General features: G+C 38.5%; 2 protein-coding genes across 7 annotated transcripts in view; one reads left to right on the plus strand and one right to left on the minus strand.

The window, feature by feature from the left end:
- The window catches only part of RAB3GAP2 (RAB3 GTPase activating non-catalytic protein subunit 2), a 50,695-nt gene extending 33,106 nt beyond the window's left edge, over window positions 1-17,589 (plus strand). For 4 of the 6 annotated variants that reach the window (XM_074817877.1, XM_074817879.1, XM_074817878.1 and 1 more), the window contains 16 exons: window positions 621-834; window positions 2,850-2,947; window positions 3,839-3,944; window positions 4,992-5,152; window positions 6,330-6,546; window positions 6,920-7,093; window positions 7,223-7,329; window positions 8,366-8,432; window positions 9,129-9,199; window positions 11,289-11,324; window positions 11,880-11,954; window positions 12,199-12,417; window positions 14,146-14,235; window positions 14,320-14,538; window positions 15,222-15,380; window positions 15,663-17,589. In XM_074817877.1, coding sequence (XP_074673978.1) covers window positions 621-834; window positions 2,850-2,947; window positions 3,839-3,944; window positions 4,992-5,152; window positions 6,330-6,546; window positions 6,920-7,093; window positions 7,223-7,329; window positions 8,366-8,432; window positions 9,129-9,199; window positions 11,289-11,324; window positions 11,880-11,954; window positions 12,199-12,417; window positions 14,146-14,235; window positions 14,320-14,538; window positions 15,222-15,380; window positions 15,663-15,809 — 2,160 coding nt within the window. In that variant the 3' untranslated portion in view covers window positions 15,810-17,589. The remainder of the gene's footprint in view (window positions 1-620; window positions 835-2,849; window positions 2,948-3,838; window positions 3,945-4,991; window positions 5,153-6,329; window positions 6,547-6,919; window positions 7,094-7,222; window positions 7,330-8,365; window positions 8,433-9,128; window positions 9,200-11,288; window positions 11,325-11,879; window positions 11,955-12,198; window positions 12,418-14,145; window positions 14,236-14,319; window positions 14,539-15,221; window positions 15,381-15,662) is intronic. The other 2 variants (XR_012622422.1, XM_074817881.1) reach the window with 2 other exon arrangements.
- A 218-nt stretch (window positions 17,590-17,807) lies between these two features.
- IARS2 (isoleucyl-tRNA synthetase 2, mitochondrial) overlaps window positions 17,808-23,007 on the minus strand; it is a 29,296-nt gene continuing 24,096 nt past the window's right edge. The window contains exons 17-23 of the mRNA XM_074817883.1: window positions 22,556-22,681; window positions 22,020-22,151; window positions 21,306-21,412; window positions 20,287-20,432; window positions 19,932-20,122; window positions 18,310-18,454; window positions 17,808-18,164 (exon numbers count right to left, since the gene is read on the minus strand). Of these exons, the coding sequence (XP_074673984.1) occupies window positions 18,013-18,164; window positions 18,310-18,454; window positions 19,932-20,122; window positions 20,287-20,432; window positions 21,306-21,412; window positions 22,020-22,151; window positions 22,556-22,681 (999 nt within the window). The 3' untranslated portion in view covers window positions 17,808-18,012. The remainder of the gene's footprint in view (window positions 18,165-18,309; window positions 18,455-19,931; window positions 20,123-20,286; window positions 20,433-21,305; window positions 21,413-22,019; window positions 22,152-22,555; window positions 22,682-23,007) is intronic.

Below are 23,007 nucleotides of genomic sequence, written 5' to 3' on the forward strand. Positions count from 1 at the left end.
GGTCTCAGATAAAATAAGTAGGTAAGCCGTTACCCGTTTTTGTGGCCTGGAACTTTTAATGAAGTAATTGTTTTATAATCTTTTTTTTTTTTTTCCTCTGTACAAATGCCTAGTAATTCATCTACCTAATATTCTTTAGCAGTCACATAAAGTTGAGACAGAAGTGAAAATGGAACCAGGATCTCCAGATTTCAGTCCTTTATCCAAAGTACACAGCATATTCATTAACTTTGTTTAGTTTTGGAGGGGTATTTTGGGACCAGTAGAAATTACTAATTCTGATCTTCGCTTGTGTAGCATTGTAATTTGGCTTGCTTTTTGGTGTCATTCGTAAAACTGCTTATACATTTATAAAAGCCATACTATCAACAGGATTTAACTATGGGAAATGTATCTCCTGAAGTCCTTAAAAATGAACTAGACAAGGTCTTCATTTGAGCTATATGAATAACTAATTTTGAGATTATTCAGTCATTTTGGCCCTTTTTAAAGACAGCTTTAATGTTCAAAACAAAATATTTTGACTCTTCTGACTTTTGTTTTAGTTTTCACTGTGTTTTGAAAAACATCTGTTTGCATTAGTCTTGTGATGAGGGTTTTTTTTGGCTTTTGCTTTTAAGGACTTGGCTAAACTGCTTCGGCTGGAAGACAAAGATTTTCATAGGCTTGAAACTTTACTGGAGAACTACAAGAAAGAAAACCCTCAAACTACTGTTCAGTTTGCTGATGAGAAGGATGACGTATTGTCTGTGAAAATGTTCTTAGAATATTTGGAATATGAAAAGGATGTGATTAATGTGAAAAATATGGAAGATGGAGAATATGTGGCTTTAGGTAAGAGCTAATGAACTGTTTGTCAAGTTACTTAAAGACTGATTATAATCTAAGATGGTATAAATATTTTAGCCTTAATTTGGGGGCCTTAACAAGCTGACTTGCCTTGAAGTAGTATGTGACAGTGCTAGTTCCAGACTCTTACCTTTAGCTGTAGGACAGATCTTTCTACCTAGGTGGATATTAATACAAGTTAACTACATGTGTGGATATAATTACCCTAAATCCATGTTAGCACAGTTCATTTGTAAGTTGGAGAGTGGTATCTAGGCACTTCACAGAGCAGCTGTATCCTGCTGTCTCTTTTTGTGGTCATGACCCGACTGACTTTAGCCTCAGAGATGGGAGAGCTGACCAGAGGCAGCACAGGACCATTAGGTGAGGGAATAAGGACCCCTCATTTGTGGAGTTGGGGAGATTTTGGACAATGTTAATCTGAAATATTATGGATGGGGAGAGTGTCTGGGGTGTCTGTTGGGGTGTGGGATGGGGTTACTGTCTGTAGTCTGCTTCAGTTTGCAAATCTGTTCCAAACTGTCCTCGAGGGACTCTTGGGCAATAACTAGTGGAAGCACCTTGAGTTAAATCTGTCTCAAAGGCACTGTATTTTCAAATTATTTATTTTCTGGCAAAATTTTGGTGCAAACACAGAATTCTGTGAACAAGCATTGTATGGTGTTCACTTTGTAGCCTCCTGCTTCTTTTAGCTTTAATTGTCAGACTTTGAGAGGAACTGGGATTGAAAAGTTAACCAGAGGAGCTTGGCTTTCATCTGTGTGAAGATCAAAGACTGATTCTAAGTAATCTTAGTATTTGCATTTTCTCTCCCATAACACTATACTTGGTTTTTAAGAACTGGGGTAGAAGTACTCCCCACGCCCTTGGACAGGGATCACCAGTAACTTATTAGGGTGTTCAGCTGTAAACAAATACAATTGAAACATGGATGTCAAGCCAAACAGTTTAGATGGTTTCTTGAAGATCTTGTTTTTCCAATTTTCCCCTGCCTCAAAGGGACATTCGCACTTTTTGTAGTACTGATAATGTATGAATTATGTAATTGTTTGGGTTTTTTAATTGGTTGAAGTACCACTAGTTTGCTATGTGAGATACAACATGCTGCCACACAGTTACAGGTTACTCCGTGGATAAACTTGTCCGACACTTGAATCCATTCTTTGAATTGAACAAAATGTGTAATCCAGTGTCGTGACTTAACCCAGCAGGTAGCTAAACACCACACAACTGCTCACTCACTCCCCACACCCCCAGTGGGATGGGGAAGAGAATCAGGGGGAAAAAAAAAATTAATTCATGGGTTTTGATAAAGACAGTTTAATGGGACAGAAAATGAAAGGAAAATAATAATGATAAAAGAATTAGAACATAGAAAACAAGTGATGCACAATGCAGTTGTTCACCACCCACCAACCAATGCCCAGCCAGTTCCCGAGCAGCGGCCTCTGGCCAGCTTTCCCCCTAGTTTATATACTGAGCATGATGTCATATGGTATGGAATATCCCTCTGGTCAGCTGGGGTCAGCTTTCTCGGCTGTGTCCCTTCCCAGCTTCTTGTGCCCTCCAGCCTACTCACTGATGGGGTGGAGTGAGAAGCTGAAAAGTCCTTGGCTTAGTGTAAACACTGCTTAGCAACGAAGACAACATCAGTGTGTTATCAACATTATTCTCATCCTAAATACAGAACACAGCACTATACCAGCTACTAGGAAGAAAATTAACTCTGTCCCAGCTGAAACCAGCACATCCAAGCAGTACCATAACCTTTGTTTTGTTATAAATCCATCTTCCGTATGACTCCTGTAGTAGTAGGAACATTTATGTCCTTTGTAATGAACCTTATTCTCAACTGAGGGTAAAGCATCAGGGTATCCTGGATGTAACTTAGTGTTTTGTGTTGTGCTCAGTGGGACCTGGTCAGTAGATGATAGTAGAGTGTAAGGGGAGAGGCTGTGACTTTAGATGTCATTCTTAATGTCAACTAATTTTTGATTCAGGCAGCTTTTTCTTCTGGAAGTGTTTGTGTGGGGAGAGTTCCACAGAGGAAATGTGTCATGCATTGGAATCAGCAGGTTTTAGCCCTCAAATCTTGTTGGTAAGATATTTATTACATACTTTAAAACTTTGATTTAGTATTTTGAAAACAAAACACTGAAAGGAAAAATTCTGAATGTTGACCTTTGGATTAATGTTGTATTCAGGCTGTGTTCAAATACCCTCACATTCAGTTCTTTAGGTGCTCATATTTGTATTTCCCACTTCAGCGATTTCAAAGGAAAGAAAAAAGAGGAAAATCTTCCAGTAGGAAATGTGGGTATTCGTGTGGGAATGTCTAGAGTATGCATTTAGGACTAAAAGTGTTATAAACTTTTGCTGAAGATTTCTTCTACAAAGAAGCAAAAATTATGCAAGTAATTAATTTCAGGTACTGATATATTTGTTAGACTTCCCTTTTGCAAGCCAGCAAGGAAGTTTAAAAAGAATTAAAAGTAAATTTTTCAGAATCGCTAGTAGTATTCAGACAATCATCTTTATCTTTCATTTGCATGTAATTTTAGGCTTTTGCTACTTTTCTTCCGTCCAGTACATAACAGTGGAAATATGTATTTCAGTATTACTTGCCTGTGTTAAGATTTTTAGCTGTAGTATTAATAACTTACTCATGTTTACCAAGTTGAGATTGCTTACATACTGGTATTAGCTGGCTGTGCCTTCAAAAGAGGGTATTTTCTAGGATATCTTTCTGAATGAAAGATATAGATTGTATTGTTTCATTTCAAAGTCTGTCATGGGGTGTCTTATGCAATATATTTTTAACTTTCTGTGCTAATATAATAAGGGTTCATGAATATAACATTTCTGCTTCATAAGACAAAATTTGTCTGAGAATGTGTTTCCATTTTTGCATTAGGTATATTGCAATATTAGAGTTTCATTCTATTGTTTTAATTCCATATTCTTTTTTTTTTTTTTTTTTGATTTACAGTCACTCCTTCTCAATTTATGGCTTTCCAGGGAAAGAGAGATTCTAGACAAACCAGATTCTGTCAGTTGCCTTCACACTATGCTGTGGCTCCTGAGCAAAATGAAAGGTGAAATGTTCATTTGGAACACTCAAATACAACTGAGAACTAGATGATCTTTAAGGTCCCTTCCAACCCAAACCACTCTATGATTCTATGAATATTATAAATTTGCTACTCTGTATTATCCCTTAGGGTTTTTTCCCTTCACAAATTATGTAAGAGAGCTAAATGCTGCATCTCGGTGAACTAACTCAAAATGTGATCAGAATCTGAAGAGTGTCACAGTTAAAGGCCTGTTTCATGCCATGTAGTTTCACTCTCCACCAAGTTGACACAACCCCTGTTTGGCACCAGGAGGTGTCTGTCCAGCTCCCCTTCCTTCCTTTTTTGGGTGTATAGTCCTGCCCCTCTCCCTGCCCAGTGCTGACTGGCTCTCAGAAGTCCTCTGAGTTGCTTTAGCTCGTTGAGACATTATTCTTACAGCATTTGTACATTGAACATCTCAGTAACTTGAGGGATACTCTGTGATAGTCAGCTTACTGTTGTTTGGGTAATGAATAAATGCTGGTTCTCCTGCCTCACACAGAGCTGCTATGGGATGTGTCTGTGCCAGGTTCCCTTATGTCTGGTTCACCATAGGGCACTGTTATCAGCTTGAAACTGTAAGCATGAATAAGCTACTGCTGCTGTCTGAATAAATAAATTCTGCTTGAACACGAGGTGGCCTGAAGAGAGCCAGCTTGGTACATTGAATATACGTGGCATCTTGAAATCACAAAAGAAGCTGTCTGGTTATATTACAAATATGTAATATTTCTTAGATCTAGTAAGCATGCAGCAGGTTTTACTACCTAGTGATTTAGATCTGTTGCCTGTTTCCTACAAATGAAACTTGGAGAATGAGTAATTCACACTGCTCTTTATTTGAAATTTGAGTTATAATCTAGAAATTTTATGCTACATATCTAGGAAAAGATAATGTAGAGTAATTGGAAATTGCTCCTAATATACGCTGTATTAGTAAGTGCTGCTTTCAGGGCTGGTTGCTGCTTTACTAGTCTTAATGACGCCCAGGGACCCAAGCTGAGTTTCCTACTCTCCCTGTCTCTACAGTTGCGATAGATGAGTCATGGGACACCCAGTCAGTTTCCCCCTGGTGGCAGCAAATGCGTACAGCTTGTGTTCAGTCTGAAAATAATGCAGCTGCCTTGTTATCTGCTCACGTTGGACATTCTGTAACTGCACAGATAATTGACAGTGTGACAGAGAAAAAGGTAAGTCATCTCGGACCTCCCCCTTCTGTTTTATTTACTGTGTCAGTTCCATACAAATTGATGTCTTTGTAATAGAACAACATCCTCAGCATTCACCGTCATTCTAACAGGGACACAAGCATGCTGTCCTGCAAGCCTAAAATTTTGTATTTGAATTTGAAGAATGTTATGCTGAGGTGAATGAATGACCTATCAGAATCGTTTACTAAACATATTTAAATATGTGATGGGAAATGTACAGTGAGTTTTTCCCTTGACAGCAAATGATCTTAGCAAACTTAAAGCCTATGTAATTTCCACAAAAATTTGAAAAGTCTGCTGAACTTTGAATGGTAGACCTGTTTTAACATAGCTGTAACTTTTTGTTTTTAAACACACTGGTGAATTTTCTTAGCATTTATGTTACTATGCCTTCTTAAAGTCATGAGTGTTTGGTTTTCTTGGCAGTAAGTATCTTTTCACAACGTTGTGATTAAGACTGTGAAACTGCACACAGCATTGCAATTCAAGATGGAAAAAGTAATTCTATTCCTAAATAGCACTAGACATATGTGTGTTTTACTACTTGTCTTAACAGATTAGATGGGGTTCAGGTGATGGTCAGTCTTGTAAATAGACTGCCTTATAAATTATAACTAGATTACCAGGAAGTGTTTTAGTATTTTTGCACGTTCGTCTTAACTATTGCAATTCTGAATATTAAAATTGTCAGTGTTGCCCAAATAGGAATGTTGGTATGTTGCAACATATTATGCTTTACCCATATGCTCTCTTCTTTATCATCTATTTTTTAATACTGTAGGAAATTGAAATGTAGGTGGATTAATCATGTATGTAGGGAATGTGTATATAGTGGAGAAATTAAAATTAAATCTTTTTGAAGGGATTCTAACCCACTTTTCAACTAAATGTGAACTTAAAAATGGGACTATAATATGACCTTTCAGGTCCTTTTATTTCCTTAGGCTTTTATTTAAGAACCTGTGCATCTTGTGAGCGGTGTGGGATATTAATTGATCTTTCCATAGTAGTTAATGTACATACTTTGAACTAAATTATTCTTTAAAATGCAGTAGCTCTTGCGATATAAGCTTTCAGTTTTAATACTATGCATTTTTTTAAACAAAACTGTGCTCTTTGAATGAACAGACTTAAAACAGTTCATATGTTCTGTTAGTTTTCCCAAATAATTGTAGGTTCAGACACGGAATCCTGGGAAGCACTTTCCCTTGATAGTGAATATTGGAAACTTCTGCTGAAACAGTTAGAGGATTGTCTGATACTTCAAACGCTACTGCACAGCAAAGTGAACAAAAGAACAAAAAGAGTTTCATCGCTCCAGACTGAGCCTTTAAGCAGGCTTTCTGTAAAGAAATTGCTTGAAGCTGGAAAAGGTATGTTTTTTCTCTTGGAAAGATGGTTGATTGTCTTTCTAATAGACTTCTGAGCCATCCTTACCTACTTAATGATATACGCTGCACTGGAAATTGTTCTGCTGCTTACTTTTCTTAATTTAAGACCCAGTGCAAACCACATAGAATACAGCTTTAAACTTGTAAAAGGGTATCACTGTAAAGACTGCGTTGTAAACCTCCAGTCGATTAGGAAGTTTTCTAATTGGTAGAGTTATCCTTATGTAATTAATGTTAGTAGTTAAAACTCGTATGTCCTCTCTTGTCCTTCGATTGTGAACCATAAATCTTCTGGGATACATTGACTATACCTCATACCTTTTTTTTTTTTTTTTTTTTAATAAAAACGTCCTAGGAGGTATTGCTGACACTGTAGCAAAGTGGGTTTTTAAGCAAGGCTTCAGTCCTCTTGTACTGAATTGGGCCCAACACAAAACCAATACAGATAGTACTGAAGAATCTGTAGAAATGCATACTAATATCTTTCTTGAGGAACCAGAAGCAGATGCAGGCTTGGAAACAATCGTAGGTAAGAAAATAACATGACTTTTTAAAATTCTAAATGTCTGCAGAGATGTCTTAGTTGCTACTTTTGTGAAGTAGCAGAAATTACAGTGGGAAGAGGTCTGTCTTGTAACTTCAGATTTTCTTTTTCTAGAGCTGCTGCAGCTAGCATATCAGCAATTTCCATGTAGTCTTGAAGTGGATGTACTTCATGCACATTGCTGTTGGGAATATGTAGTGCAGTGGAATAAGGACCCAGAGGTAAAAGAATTTCATTTGTGAGGAATAATGGTTAAGACCATCTCAATAAGAAGCAGTTTGACAAGCTTGTAATAATCCATGAAAACTTTCATTACAAAGACTGACTTTGAAACCACACTAGTTGCAATTTTCCTGTGATAAGTGGCAAGCAGAAATTGAATTGAGATGATGAATGCAGGTCCTGAGGCTGAATGGCACCTCACAAAGACAAGACTGTATGTTTCTAAGCTATCAGATTATCAAAACTAGAATTGTGGAAACTGGATTCAAATAAGCAGCATGAAGAAATGTTTTGGCTGTATTTTGTGCAAGTACAAAACAGTTTAAGTACTGAAAAATAGTGATGAACCTTTCCTCTGTTCTAGATATGGTAAAACAGAACACAGAATATGAAAATTTTTAGACCAGAATCCATTCCATTTAGAGAGGAAAGAGGGATTTCTTGAATATTCTTAGATTCCCTGGCCACTGCTGGAAATTGTCACAGGAGAAAGAAAAAAAAAAATAAAAAATCCTGTTTTCCACTGCTGTCCTATAGTTTCTCTAATATTGGAAAATACTGTCCTAAGTTCAGATGATATTAAAATTGAAATTGGCACTTCTTAGATCATACATAACACCTTGCTATAGAACAGAAGTTCCTTTGAGATTGTTAAAAACTTACTCCATCATAATGAAATGGAGTAAAAATTAATCTTTCTAGCACAAATGGATTAAGTATTTGAAAAATGACTCTAGTCAGCAAAGGTACCTTTCAGCAAAGATTATGTTAGCAGTACATACACCAAAACCCTGAAAATAATGCTGAAGTCACAATGTGTTTCGTGATTACTGAAAGATACTTTGCCATGTGCATGTGTGTTTGTAACATAATAGCAGAGAAGATTACAGTATCAGAATAACAAGTTTTATAACTGTCAAAAAATAGTAGCTTTAAAAGGATCTACCTGGGCCCTTTAAGAATCAATAGTTTACATTTAAAACATGTTTTGAATAATGTAGTAACTTGTTCTTTTACTTTTTTGTTTTATATAAGGAAGCATGTTTCCTCATTAGTTCTATAGATCATCTGAGATGTATCATTAATGCTCATGTTCAGCATGGTAAGTATGAAGCTATTAAAAATTATCTTTGAAATTGTAAAACAACAGAATAAATTACTGTTTGTTGACTAGTGTCAATGCATGCAGTTTGTAGTAGTGATGGACATTCTGTCTAAAAAAAAAACCCAAAACTTTCTGCTGACATTCAAACTTTTGTTTTTCATGTTGAAACTGTTTCCATCAGAACCACGATAATAAGTTGCTTAGATAAAGTTAATGTGTTTAACTAAAAATATTTTTAAATAAAATTGTTCTGAAACTTTAATTTGTATTTAAATAGTGGCATATGCTTCTTGCAGTCAATTACTTTTCATGCCTTTCTTGATACTGTTTTACTGAATATAATGACAGTTGTCTTTTTTGTAGACTACTTGTGTATGCAAATAAGGTGCACTCTATGCCTAAAGCACTAGTTTTACCACCAAAGTTTAACCCAGCCTCCACAGTACAATAATTTTAATGAATGATTCATTGCACTTCTGATTCTGTGATCACCAAGGTTGTCTCCTCTTGAGAAAACTGAAGTCCAGGTGTAAAGCAGTGAGGATAACTCACAATTCATTCTTGTTTGATTCACCATCCTTTTTTAATTTCCTCCTCCCCATTAAAGTAACTTTGGCCCATGTTTTTTCACCCTGTATTTGTAAGATCTTTTTTTCTGTTCACTTGGAGTTTACAAGTTTGCGATTGTTCTAGGTATCGCTCTGATGATGTGGAACACATTCATAGTAAAAAGGCTTTCTTCTGCTACGTATCTAATGGACAAGGTGAGTGCAGTATTGTGACAGTATTTTTGAGGCTGAATTTTTATTATTAACTGAAAAGTGAAAGTAATATTTTTAAACCATTATTTTAAAAGAACAAAACAAGTTTGGAATATCTTTGATTTAAGCATCAAAAAAGCCCTGCTTAGCTTTTGGAATTGATAAAGGAACGCATGTTTTAAAATATCAAATCTGTGGAATGATCAAGTCTAGGCAGCTTTGACAGCAGCTCAGCACTGGCTTATGTGCAGTGTTAGCTTGTAATGGCTTTGTGAAACAGTTTGAAACTATGTATGTGTGCATATATAACATTTTAAGTTGGAAACCAATAAATTACTTGAAGCGTTTTCTCTGTGCCTCTTTCCTGGTAAGTTATTGCTGTGAAATTTTCAGGTTCCCCCAAGCAGCAGCTTTTCCTAATGTTGTGGTCCAAGTTTTGCGTGTGTGAGCTCTTTCTCTGCAAATTGCAGAACATTTTGTGGATATTGAGCATTTTTATCTATCGCTACCATTGTAAATCAGCTTCTGTTCTAGTGTGCAGCTTGTTTGCTGTGAGTTTTAGCAGTCTCTTGTCCCTGCTAAACTTCAGTTTTTTCATGCTTATAAATATGCAGTGGATCTGTTTACTGGAAGACAATTCTGTTTAGGACTGGAAGACAGTTTAGGAAGAGTGCTGCCAGTAAGTGATAGATCTGTTTAAACTGTGTAAGGGGAATCTGCCTATTGGTTTGCTGGATGCAGAGCAGCAGCTAAGTGTGTTTCAGCATAAAAGTCCAGATGCAAAGAGAGAAGTGTTGATGGTGGTTTAAAAAAAAACCCAAACCAACAAAAAAACCCAACACACAACCCACAAGAATTTGCTGTCTCATCTTCTTTTTTCCTTCTTTTTTGCTCCTCTCATTTTCTGCTTTTGCTTTTTGTTTTGCTCTATGAGAATTGGAGAGTATCATCTTCCTTATTCCTGTCAGCAAACAGGCTCGTTGTATGCACTTGTAGTAGGTGTTACTTCTGCAAAAACTCTTTTCCAGTTTTTCTGTATGCATGCAGTTTGTAGTAGTGTATGCCCTTGTGTAAATCCACCACTGTTACTTCTGCCTGGAGGAGAAGAGATAAAGGTTTTTATTAACTGACTGCTTTTGCACACATCTGTTACCTCAAACAAATATCGTGTAGTAATGAATGTTGCTAACTTTTAATAGTTACTTATGTATGTTTGAAAGCTGAGAATTAGTCCTTAGGGTTTGTCTTACAGAAGCAGTAGCACAACTGATCTCTCACCAGCTTTCAGAAAAATACAGTTTCCAAATCTGTTGGCACTTGATCAGTCCCGAAATTGACAGCTGAAAGTTGTCTTGAATTCAGACTTTGGAACAGCATGATGGATCACTTGAATTCGAGTTTAAATAATCCCGTAATTCAGGACCCTGGGATCTCACTTCAGCTGTTGTTTAGATTCTGCCATGATGTTGTAATCATTATTTTTAATTTTTTTGTGCTATGGAAAAGAGAATTTCCATAACTTGCTTATGTGTATGTGCTTCATCCTGTGCAGTGCATGATTCAACTTGTAGAAATTGGAGCTCATAGTGACATTCCTAAACAGAATATGATTGTGTTCCTTCTGCAGAATTCAGATAGGCAAAGCATGGAAACTGTGTAGTAACTTTCTTATTAGACCTTCTCCATCTCAATGAATATGCTGGAGCATTCACTCTTCCTTTCCTGTTCTGTTGTTCCCTAGTGTTTATTTCTAATATCACGCTTGGTATTATAGATTTAGTTCTGTATTATAGAAATCACTGGGAATTTTTTAGCTTCCTAAAATGAGGACCTTGGGAAGCCTTATTTGTAATCCTAGACTTTAAGAAAGGATTAACTAAATAGGGGCATCAGTGGTGTTCATTTCCAAGTTGTGTGATCCAATCTTTTGTTGAAAGTAAGCTATGCAATGTGTTGTGTTATGTAGCTGTAATGAACTATTTTCTCATTTTAGATTAGGAAAATAGTAATAAAAGGTTAAATTGTGGGGTAACAGATACCTTATGATGAAAGTTGTTTAATTGTGCTGAAATCTTTTTTTTTTTAAAAACAGGTTGGAAAAGCTCCAAAGGACAGATTATGCAGACGGGCAAGTAATACTACTTTTGTCTAAATGGGAAAAAATAAATGAAAACACCTTAATTTTAATACTAGTTTGTGATTTATTTTTGAAAGTTTCAGAAAAATTCAAAATGCAGACCTAGAAAAAATGTGAGGAATGTTAAGAAACGTAAATTATCTGATAAAGCAAATTAGAATAACTTCAAATATTATAGAAGGTAGATGTGAGACTATAACATGACAAATTACTGTTATTTTTCGTGTGCAATTTCATTAGTTAGAACTTTTTTGGAAGACACTGATATGCTCAGAAAGTGCAATTTACTAAGCGATTACTTGAGGAATTCAGTCTTTTGTAGAATTACAGTATTGTAAATGGCTACATTTAACTATATTCCTATTTTTTCCCCGTTGTTTCTAATTCTTTTTTGTACTTCAGTGAATACCATTAAATATAAGAGGTTAATAAGCTGAGCTTAACAATGTGGTTTATGTCAACAACTGTCTTCTCAAACATACAGAGCTAATAAAAGCCTGTTTCAATTCCAACTGAAACAATTTAAATCGTACTGTTTGTTAACAGGATGTAGGTATGGGTGACACAGCAATGACAGCTTTTCTTGGCTGCTGTTCAGATCTTCTGCAAACATTGCTAGAGGTAAATTTTTATTTTTCCTGTAGAAAGTAAGGAACTAATTGATCCAAATTTGATTTTAAATAATATGGTTATACTAATTTCTCTATAGTTCAGTTCAGACAAATATTAATGAACTTCTAGACAATATGAAATCTTCCTTTTAATTCCACTGCAGAGAACTTGTGATTAAAGCTGTGTCTTTTGCATAGAAGGTCAATACAGATGACATTTTGTACCTGACTACTTTTCTGTGTGGCTCTGGCAGGCTGACGTTAGTAGCGATGAAATGCACGCTCCCGTCCTAGATACTGAAGATGCTTGGGTGTCGGTAGAAGGACCAGTATCGATAGTAGAACTAGCCCTCGAGCAGAAACGCATTCACTACCCACTTGTTGAACACCAGTTTGTGTTATGTACCATCTTGTATGCCATCATGAGGTTTTCTCTGAAGAGCGTGAAGCCTCTTTCACTGTTTGATAGCAAGGTATGTCTTTTGAAAGCTTTCATCTTCATGTTGTTATCCTTCCTCTTGGTATCTCTTGTATGGTAGCTTTCACTCTTTAAACAGTTCATGAATAATATTATGAAAGACATTTAGTCCACTGTGGTGCACTAATGAAGTTGTCACCAGAATTCAGGCTGAGACCCAAACCTGGTGCTTTTCCTTGTGAATAAAAGACTTGTAGTGACCTCAGATGCATGAAAATCAGCTCCTTAATAATTAGCTGGCCTGAAAATACTGCATGGTAAAAACACAGGATGTCAGGTTTTTCTAGTTGCTTTGAGAAGTGCCAGATCAGAGAAAACATAAATATTTAAGGTCAGAAATGTTATGTTAGTGTCACTGTTGTATCCATTATTGCTGATGATTATTCCAAAGTTCTGGGCATCTCAAAGAGAATAAACAGCTTGTCATTTAATGCATATAAACCACTTTTTAAAAAAAAAAAAAAAAAGTCACCGCATTTAAAATGCAGTATATCTCCAATCAGAGCTTGACCCTGATACAAAGCAGGTACCACAAATTGAGATTTCCTCCTCCTAGCTTTACCACACTACAATTCTAAAAAAATTTAAACACAAAGTACTGGTGTAGACTGCCATTTAATTCCTGCTGTGCAGATTTCTTCTTAATGATTTACTGGAATTTTATAAATGCAGAATATTACTCTCCTTTTGCCGTAGGTTCTTGTCTGAGTGCAAGCTCTGATGAAGCAGTTGGGTCTGCTTTTAGCATTTTACCATAGATCAAATTGCATTGGTTTTATGCCTTTTTTTATTTTTTTTTTTTTTTGCTTATCTGTTAGCAGAAAGCATTATACTATCTTTTGTCGTTTAAGAACACATATTACATCTCAAGAGTAAAATTAGATCCTGTTCCTGTGCCTCCTTTCTTTTACATACGACTATTATTCTCAGCTGCTGCCTTTTTACCTTCACTCACTCAAGACTTCCATTTGTTCTGTGAGCTTTATGAGAGAATTTCTAACAGGTCTTTAGAGAATCTTGGCTGATGACTGAAAAAGTGGATAGAAGTTTCAGAGGCCACTTATTACCTTATTTTTGACAATGCAAATCACTCTAGACCTACACATTCATCACTATCTTTTAACATAGGCATTTTTTTGTACTGGTTTCCCTAATCCCTGTGTTAATACGGAGCAGGGCTGCCAGGGGTGCTTGGCACTGAGTGTGTCACTGCTGGAGCATGGTGGGCAGAAACAAGGACTACCATGTGCCATTGTTCAGGGGTTTACCTGAAATTTGATTAATCTGTAGTTCAAGATACCTTAAAATTAAATGGTGTCAACATATCAATAGGTAATAGATAAAATGTATTTTTTTTATCAGCTAGTTTTCACTTCTTCCTACATATTATGCTTGGTATGTTGGTCTAGAGCCAGGGACCAAGAAATATATCCAGCCTTCAGCTGCAGCTGGTAGTATATCAGCTCCCTTGTTTAGTAGGCAGGTAGTTTCAAGTTTGAAAGCAAATCTTTGACATGTTACGATTGCATGAACAAAAGTTTTTGCTCTGTGACTTTAACTTAGAATATTAATTTTTGTCCTCAAAGAGAAATAGAAGATGCAGTACAAATTAAATGTACTAAGAAGCCTACTTATTTTTTACGGGATCAAAATGGATTACTTGTATTCCATCAAAATGGATTCCTGTGTATCTCTGAGGCCTGTCTTTGGTTCTCAATTTTAGGGCAAAAATGCATTTTTCAAAGACCTTACTTCAATTCAGCTACTACCTAGTGGGGATATGGATCCAAATGTGTTATCCATACGACAACAGGTATGTATAAGTTTTGTACTGAAAGTTCTTAAACTTCTAAAATTTCAAATAATACTGAAGTAACCTGCAATTTTTGCTTCCAAGTTCTTGGTCAAAGTTGTGAGTGCAGCGGTTCAAACACTATGTTCATCACAAAAGGCCAAAGAAGTCTTAGAAGAGGAATTGTTTCCTTTTGAAAAGGGGAAGAATTGGCCAACTTTGGCTGCGGACCTGGCTCAGTATCTTCAAATCTCTGAGGATGTGGTCAGAAGGCATTATGTCTGTGAACTGTATAGTTACGGGATGGATCATCTTGGTGAAGAGGTAATAACAGCTTTTAACATCTTCAATCAATAGAGCATTATGTCAGATATTCTGCTAAAATTACTTTGTCACTTACTTAAGATGCCTGGAGGGGTTAGGCACATATTATCAGGCTCAAAAAATCCCCAGGCTGAAAAAGTCAGAGGCTGGAAAAGTACTTTTTCAAGACCAATAATTACCCTCATTTTTCCTTCTTCCCAACAAGAATCTGTGTATTGCAACTAGTGGAAACATGATAGGGAGTTATACTACTGGTCTAAACCAGTACAGCCTTTTCTATTTTACTATATTTTACAGTCTCAGGAATTTGCTTTTTTGCCTGTAATCTCCTCTTTTAGGAAAAGTTTACTAGTTCTCGGACAAGAAAATCCTTCAGTTTCTTGAGGGGAAAAGCAAATGAGATTATATTGAAGATAGGAATGTATTGCTGAACTGTAAAACAGATCTTGTGTTCATGCTATTCACTGTGTAAAGTACAGAGTAATTCTCTGTTCGCTCTTGGGCTGTTCTGAAGCTTTTAATAATGTACTTTATTACAGTAACAGGCAACACAAGAAACGGTCTTAAAACTATTGTCCTTTTAGTCCCTTTAGAAGCTTCTTTTGATAAAGCTTTTCAAGCCTTCAGATAAGTGAGCTGTGTCATGCTAAATGGCTTCTGGTTCCTTTTTTTTCTATTTTCAGGCCTTTCTTCAGGTGACTGATAAAGAAGTGCTTGCATCACAGCTGCTCATACTGGCTGGACAGAGACTGGCCTTCGCTTTACTTCATACGCAGACAAAGGAGGGTATGGAACTCCTTGCTAGGCTTCCTCCAACACTGTGTACTTGGCTCAAAGCCATGGTGAGTTAAACTCGATTTAGGAAAACAGGTTCATTTTCAAAAGCTTCTGTTCACCGAGACAGAGATTACATCTGAATGGCCCTTTCTTACTAGTGGAAACAAGAATTTGTTCTCTTTTCCTGGTGATAGTTCTGTTTCAGGACGGGTAAAGCAGTTTCATGGATCAGAGCATCAGCTTAATTGAGTTAATAAACCTGAGTAATCTGTTTCATAAAGTTCAGGAGGGCTTATAAGCAGATGATCTGAAAATTACTCTAATGCTGTGTTTATTCTTTTATATAGGACCCCCAGGAACTTCAAAATGTAGAAGTGCCAATTGCAACAACAGCTAAACTAGTGAACAAGGTCATCGAGCACTTACCGGAGAATCACGGGCAGTACAGCCTTGCCTTGAACCTGATCGAGGCTGTCGAAGCCATCTCGTCCTGACGCTCTTGGTCAGCGCAGTTCTGCTATAGCGTGGTATAGTGCATGATTTTACATGAGGCTGAACTTTACAGAAAGAAACTTCTGTGTGGCTCTTGTTAAACAACGGAAAGAACAATGCTCCCCATCCCAGAATTTCAGAAGGTAATTTTAAATTGGCGTCTATTTTAAATTCTGCACTAGTATGAAGATGTTTAGTTTCTAGTACACTTGTCAGTATCTGAAATGCTTTGTTATTTATTTCCAATGAGTGCTTTTTGCGGTAGTCTAAATTGGATCTAGTTGACAGCAGTTTTAGTCTATTTACAAAATCACATCTTGTGAAATTCTGTATCTCATGCTGGCAGGAACTGCTGCAGTTTCAGTGTTCCATGTATGATTTGTTTTTCAAAACAAGCTGTAGAATTACACTCGAGAAGAACGTCAGTCTCTGAAGTTACCGTGTAAAGCCAATACTGCTTTTTCAGAAGCTAGAGCTGGCGTTGGGCTCGTGCCTTGTCACTGCATTATACGTGACGGTGACGACTGCACTAGACATAGGATGAAACGTGCTGGGGCCTTATGCAAATGGAGAACAGCCCACGTTAGAAACAGCTTGGGAAGGAGAATCCGGTTCTCCAGACACAAATATTGATTCATTGTTTAGTCCAGATCTCCCAGTATTGTCTCTAGGGTGCTGGGCTTCAGCTAAAACTGGATTTACATCCCTTTTATTATTAAACTCAGCAGAGCTTAAGTAGGTCAAGGAATGTCTTACTGTAAGATTGTTCCCCATCTTATCACTGTAGAAGATGTAGTATGCTATAAATCTCTGCACATGTTAACTTGTAATCAAAAACTGCTTAGTTGACCCAACTTCACTGAAGATCTATAGTACTGAGTACTTTAGCCTTAAAAAAACCACTTTTATTCATGGTACCTACAGGGAATCATAATAGTGAGTATCTTCACTATTGGAGTGGTATTAAACATGATTATCTTGCATCAGTTAGTACTGTTTACTTTCTACCTAAAGGAAGCCAGGAGAGAAAAATGAAATTGGTGTAAACTGTTTTTGTCTTGAAGTCAGCTAAAATTACTAGCTCCATCTTGTAACTTGCTCCTCTTGCATTACATGTAGGAAACATTCATCGTATTCTGCCTTGCTGGAGACAGAATTTGGTCTTTCTGAAGTATGTGCTGCTGTCACCTAAGGGTTAGACTCCCCCTTAAAAAAAGGTTACAAAGGTTATGGAGGTGGCTCGTTCTACAGAGCCTCCTTTGCCTGTTCAGCATCCCCAGTTCCTAATGACTGCACTTTAATGTAGCTGATAAAGGCTTCTTGGCAAGTTTTGATACTAAATGTTTGACTTCCCAGTGATACAAGATCAGACACGAGTGAAGAATAGTAAGAATAAGCGGCCAGCCCTGGCCTGTGTTTTATGGAAGTCAGTACCTAACTGAGGTGAAAACAGCTGTAGGGGAAAAATGAAAGGCAGCAAGATTGTAGAGGTGACTTTACCGCCTTGCCTGACAGCACTTCAAACTTCTGCAGAAATGAGTATGCTAGAGATTTGGTCATCATGGAACCTGAGGAAAACCAAAAATGTTTCTTAGTTGCATTACATTCCTGTATCCTGGTACAGCTGTGTAAAGGATTTTACTGTAACTGAGTCATGTCAGAGCTGACACTACACCAATCAAATCTGTAATGTATTGTAAGTAATACTCTGTACATAGTGCTTTTTTGTGTCTAATTTGCTGTGGATTTGTGTAAATTGATTAAATAAAATTTGAGGTTTCATTGTGTCTTTTCCTTCTGTTTAGGGAAGAGCGGTCACCACTTTTTTTATTCTGTTGTGTTTTACAAGAGGAATAGACACCTCAGGGTAGAGAGGACTGGTTCTCTGGGGTTCTGCAGCACTACCTCCTGACAGTATGCAAGCTAAACAACACCTTTCACTGTGGAGTTTCACTTAAATGGAAGTAAACTTCAAAAGAAGACAGGCTGCTAAAACCAAGTAAATTGGTTATTTTGAACCACCCTTTTTATTAAGTTGAAAAGTGATATACACAAGGTATATACATAAGGTTCCTCCCAAACACGTGATAATTCAGCTCAGGCTGGGGCTTCAGCATCTGATTCTACAGGTGTCCTGGTTAGCCACTGCTTCTGTCTACTTCACTGCTCAGGACTCTGGAGCAGGTTGTGCACAGGCATTTCGTCTCACACGCTCCCTTTTCCAGCCATGACTTTCAGGCACCGTGGGCAGGGGGTGCTTGTGGAATCGGAAGTGTATCTCCTGCAGCGGGGGCATTTTGCTTTGGCAATGGGTAGGGCTATAACTTTATATGAAGACTCTTCACGGATATCACCACCTGGGGAAGAAAGCATTTCGACTGAGATCGTGTAGGTGTAGTTCGCACACACAACTCTACGTACGGAGCGAACAACGAAGTTTGTTGTAGTGCAGGAGAGAACCAGCTGCTTGGCACAGCAGCCTGTCTGGAATAGTTCTCATACCTTCCAAGTTAATCAGAAAGGTCCCTTTGATGATGTTTGCATCTGTAGGTGTTTCCTTCGGTAGCTCGCTCAGCAGGGTTGTCTGGGAAGCCATCATTATTTCATTCAGCTGCGAAACGCTGGAAGTTTCTTCAGCCTGCAGTGCCTAAGGGAAGAGAGTTAGTTTTCAGACCCGCAGCCTGGTTTTGTTCCTCAGCATCCTCCTCCTAGAAAATGTTAAAGCAAAAGTAGAATTACAGTGTACAGCAACAGCTGTCGCAGCCTCATCACGAAGAGAGCACAAGTCTGAATACACACATGTGTGCCTGGATGTGTCTAAATATATGCATAGATATGTTTAAATCCAGCATCAAAACTGATGTCTACCCCTCTAAGATGCTCCATTCTTCAAAAACAAATGAATTAGAGTGGATGATCTGAACCAAGAGTCTACTTACTCCTGTCAGGAATAAGAGTAGAGACTGGAACTGCCATGTCCAAGGATCCCTCTGCAGCCCCTCACATCAGGAAAGCAGACTGCTTTGGGAGAGCAGTGCCAGTGGCACTAGGACAGGCGCTTCCAAGGAGTCCCAGGCTAGAGGCCAGTCAGCAGTGGTGTAGCTCAGGGGTCAGTAGGGACCCAGGACTGCTTAACATATTAATTAATCACCTGGATGATGGGGCAGAGCATATCCTCAGCAAGTCTGCTGATGATACGGCGCTCGGAGGAGTGGCTGGTACAGCAGATGGCTGCACTGTCCTTCAGAGGGACTTCAACAGGCCAGAGAAACAGGCCAGCAGCCATGTCATGGAGTTCAACAAAGGGAAATGCCCAGCCCTGCCCCTGGGGAGGAAGAACCCCCGGCACCAGTACCCCCAGAGCACCAACTGGCAGGGAAGCAGCTCAGCAGAGGTGGGGTCCTGGTGGACGAGCACCTGACCCACCCCAAGGCAGCGATACGCTCTCAGGGCAGAGGCGGCCTGCAGCATCCTGCAGGAGGGTGCTGCCTAGGATGAGCGCTGCCAGCAGGAGGAAGGAGCTGATCCTTCCTCAGCCCTGGTAAGACCACGCTGCGGCACTAGGTCCAGTTCTGAGCTCCCCAGCAAGAGAGAGATGTCAGCTTACAGTGCGAGTCCAGCAATGGGCTGTAAAGATGAGGGACTGGCTGTAAAGATAATGGAGCATCTCATGTATGAAGAGAAGCTGGCAGCTGGGACTGCTCAGCCCAGAGAAGAGAAGGCTTGGAGGATCTTATCAATGTACAGAAATACCTGATGGGAGGGTGTAAAGAAGACAGAGCAAGTGGTGCCCAGTGACAGGACAAGAGGCAACAGATAGAAATGGAAAGAGGAAGTTCCAAAAAACCACAAAACCTTTTTTTACTGTGAGAGTGGTCAAACACTGGCACAGGTAGCCCAGAGAGGTTGTGGAGTCTCCATCCTCAGAAGTATTCAAAAGCCAACAGGACACAGCCCTGGGCAACCTGCTCTAGCTGACCCTGCCTGAGCAAGGGGCTTGGGCTATACAGTCTCCAGCAGTCCCTTCCAACCTCAACTATTCTGTGATTTTCTGGCAAGTACAAAGCAGAAGAAATTTTACAGAAATTAGTATTTTTTGCACTATGCTTAGTTGCATCTTTTACCTCCATTAATTCAAACAGTAATCCAGGCTCAATTACAATGATGACTTCATATTCCAAAGCGTTCTTGCCAGAGATGGACCCAAGAAAGGAGTCTCTCATTGCACATGCACCTTCTATTGCTTCCTCAATGCCAGGCTTCTTCCATGCTGAGCTTGCATTAATCCAGCCAGTACGAAACACACCCTCTGAGTCTTGAAAGCAAAGCAAACAAAGGATTTTTTAATGTAGTGGCTTTCTATTCAAGTATTTATTAAATGAATAAAAGAGAATGGCATATCTCTGTATTTGCATTTCTTTTAACTGTGCAATTAAACAGTGCACTAAAAGAATTCCTTAGAAATTATACATGCTTTACCTTTCTTATAAGGGAGGTGCTGAAAAACCTCCTCTGCCAAGTGAGGAAGAATTGGTGCAAAGGACCGGACTACTACGTCTAAAGCCTCTGCTAGCACAGTCTGACAGGAACGACGCTTAGGATCTTTTTCTTCTTCACAATAGAGTCTGCAAGACAGATGAAAGCTGGGAAGTATTCACCTGTTCATGTTACTGCTTTTGCTCAAGAGCCATACTTTCAGGACTGCCACTGAAAGTGCAGAAGTCTGATCTAGCTTGCCTTTTTAAGGAAACCTTTTCTTAACTGCCCTTCCTAGGCAAGCAGAGTGGTACGGGTACAGGGCCATCTGCAGATGCAGCCACATTTTGTCACAGGAAAGGAGATTTTGTGCATGGCATGTTAATTTGATTTGTGTGTATAGAAGAGAATCTTAGGGAGGTGAGCCTGCAGCTCTGTTAGCCCTCTGCTCTGGGTCATCTATAAAATTTAGCATTAGGGCTTTTTTCTTCTTTTGCCCATTTTCTTGCATTCTGGAAACTAAAGATCAGTATAAGCCCCTACCTCCTTCCCCCATGAAAAAGCCCCTTCAAAATTTACAAAGGTATCAGTCAGTCACATCCTTAGGATTCTTTACTTGTTTTTTAGATCAGTGAAAGGGATTAGGTTGCCCAGACAAGTGCTAAAAGCCCTTCCCCCTACCTTCCCAAATTCAGATGTGCACACTTCTAGATAGACATACAAATCCAAGGATCTATCTTTAAAACTTTATTCAGTTTTAAATGCGAATGCTTGATTAGCTTTCAAAATGACGCAGTACCCCTAGTGGACAGAATATAGAAGCACACCGATGACAAAAACACCCAGCTGAAAGCAGCTAAGCCTTCACCTGTGAGCTTCAGTGCCCTACAGCACAACACATAACTGTGAAATGTTCTCCAAGATACCTGTATTCACTCAACATTCGCCTGGAATGTTACTACCTCCATCTCAAACTGATTAACTTGGTTTTTCCCTTTTAAAGGCAGCAGTAATGAACTTACCTGTCTTTGATTATGCTGAAATAAAAGTTAGACAAGTTTCTGGAACAGAATGCTTGCAATAATCGAACAACTTTGCTATAATCATATTCTTTATATGCTTCTGTAACCTGGGAGAGGGAGCAGAGAGAGATAAGAACAGTGGATCAGTTTTCATCACATGGCATACACTGACAACCCCCTGATGAACCTGAACTTACAGAAACGGTAACGAGTGACACAAAGTCTGGGAGAAACTCTTCTTTAAAAGGTTGTTGGAGGAGGAGAAAAAAGTTGATTCAGTTAATAATTTCAGAAATAATTTCAATTCAAATTGAGGGGAGAGGACAGGGGGAACCCCAGAAATTATGCCCATACTTTCTCATTCAGCAGAATGGTTCTGAGTGACAAAAATGACTAAATTTTGGACAACAGCAGATTTCCAAAGCTCCAGCAGTTTATGGGTTTGTTTTTTTATATCCTATTGTATTTCTAAAGACTTCTAATTTGAGGCCTTGGGCAGGGTGGGGAGTGGGAAAAACTGGTCAATGTCAAAACCAAGTTAAGAATCTCAGAACAGGCTTAAGGGAGTGCACGTTGCATCAGAGAAACCTTTGTGGTCCTAATTTGCCTACTTGACACATACTCTTTACTGATATACTTAAAGAATTTTCCCTAGAGGGTACAAGCAATGAAAAATGTTACACATATATTCATCTAAATACAATTTACCCCTACCTTGCTGCCATAATCTTGCAATAAATGCAGCATGTATTGATCTACTATGTACATCTCTGAAGCAGGGATGGAATCGGTTTCTGGATTGAAGCCAGCCATGTTCCCCAGCATGAAGCGCAGTGTATTCCGAAGCTAGGAGCAAACCAGAAAAATTAAACGTTAATGGTCTGCACTTCAAATGAAACACAAAATGATAATATTCTATAATGAACTAACCAAAGCTGGCTGTTCTTCAAAATGATTGTTTGAATAGTTACAAAAGCATCACAAAGAACATATGCCAAAAGGACCTATAGAAAAGTAAAGAAAGGACTGGCTATTACCGAGGCACGCTGCAAAAACCCAGTCTTTTCCTTAGTGCATTTTACTATTTGATCCACAGATGTAAAAAAAAAGTACCTACCTAAGTAAGTTTGGAAAGCTTTCTTTAGTCTAAAGCCTGAAAAGCTTTTCAATGAATTCTACTCAGCCAGCACAAAACTAAATATAGAGGACCTGTCATTAGAATGAAGAGTGTTAGCATATTTGGCTCTTACCTTGTTGATATCGTCTCTTGCAGCATTAAGTACAACAGGCCCAACCAGCACCTCAGTAAAAACATTTGATTCTGCCACCCACCAGCGGAGAACATCGGCACCGTATGGAGGATCCCTGGTGTGATCCTAAGCAGAGACAGAAAGGCACACGAGTGAAACTGCTGGGGGTCCTGCAGCACGGTGAGCAGTGCAATTCCGAGTTGTCAGTGCTGTGAACATACCTGTCAGCGTGCGCAGAAGGCCACTGTATTTGGAGGCCTTCACCTTCTTTTAACAAGATTTACTGTTAAGCCAGGGCTACAACACATACTCACAGCAGCCTGTGTACAGGCTATGCTAGAACTCTTTTCCCCTTCAGACTGTTTTCCACCCTGTTTTCATCTCTGAAAATAGTTTATCTCCTTTTTTGAAAGAATAGAAACTACTGTGTGTTTTATTGAATCAGATAAGTA

This window comes from Strix aluco, chromosome 3 (genome assembly GCF_031877795.1).
Source record: "Strix aluco isolate bStrAlu1 chromosome 3, bStrAlu1.hap1, whole genome shotgun sequence".
Taxonomy (NCBI): domain Eukaryota; kingdom Metazoa; phylum Chordata; class Aves; order Strigiformes; family Strigidae; genus Strix; species Strix aluco.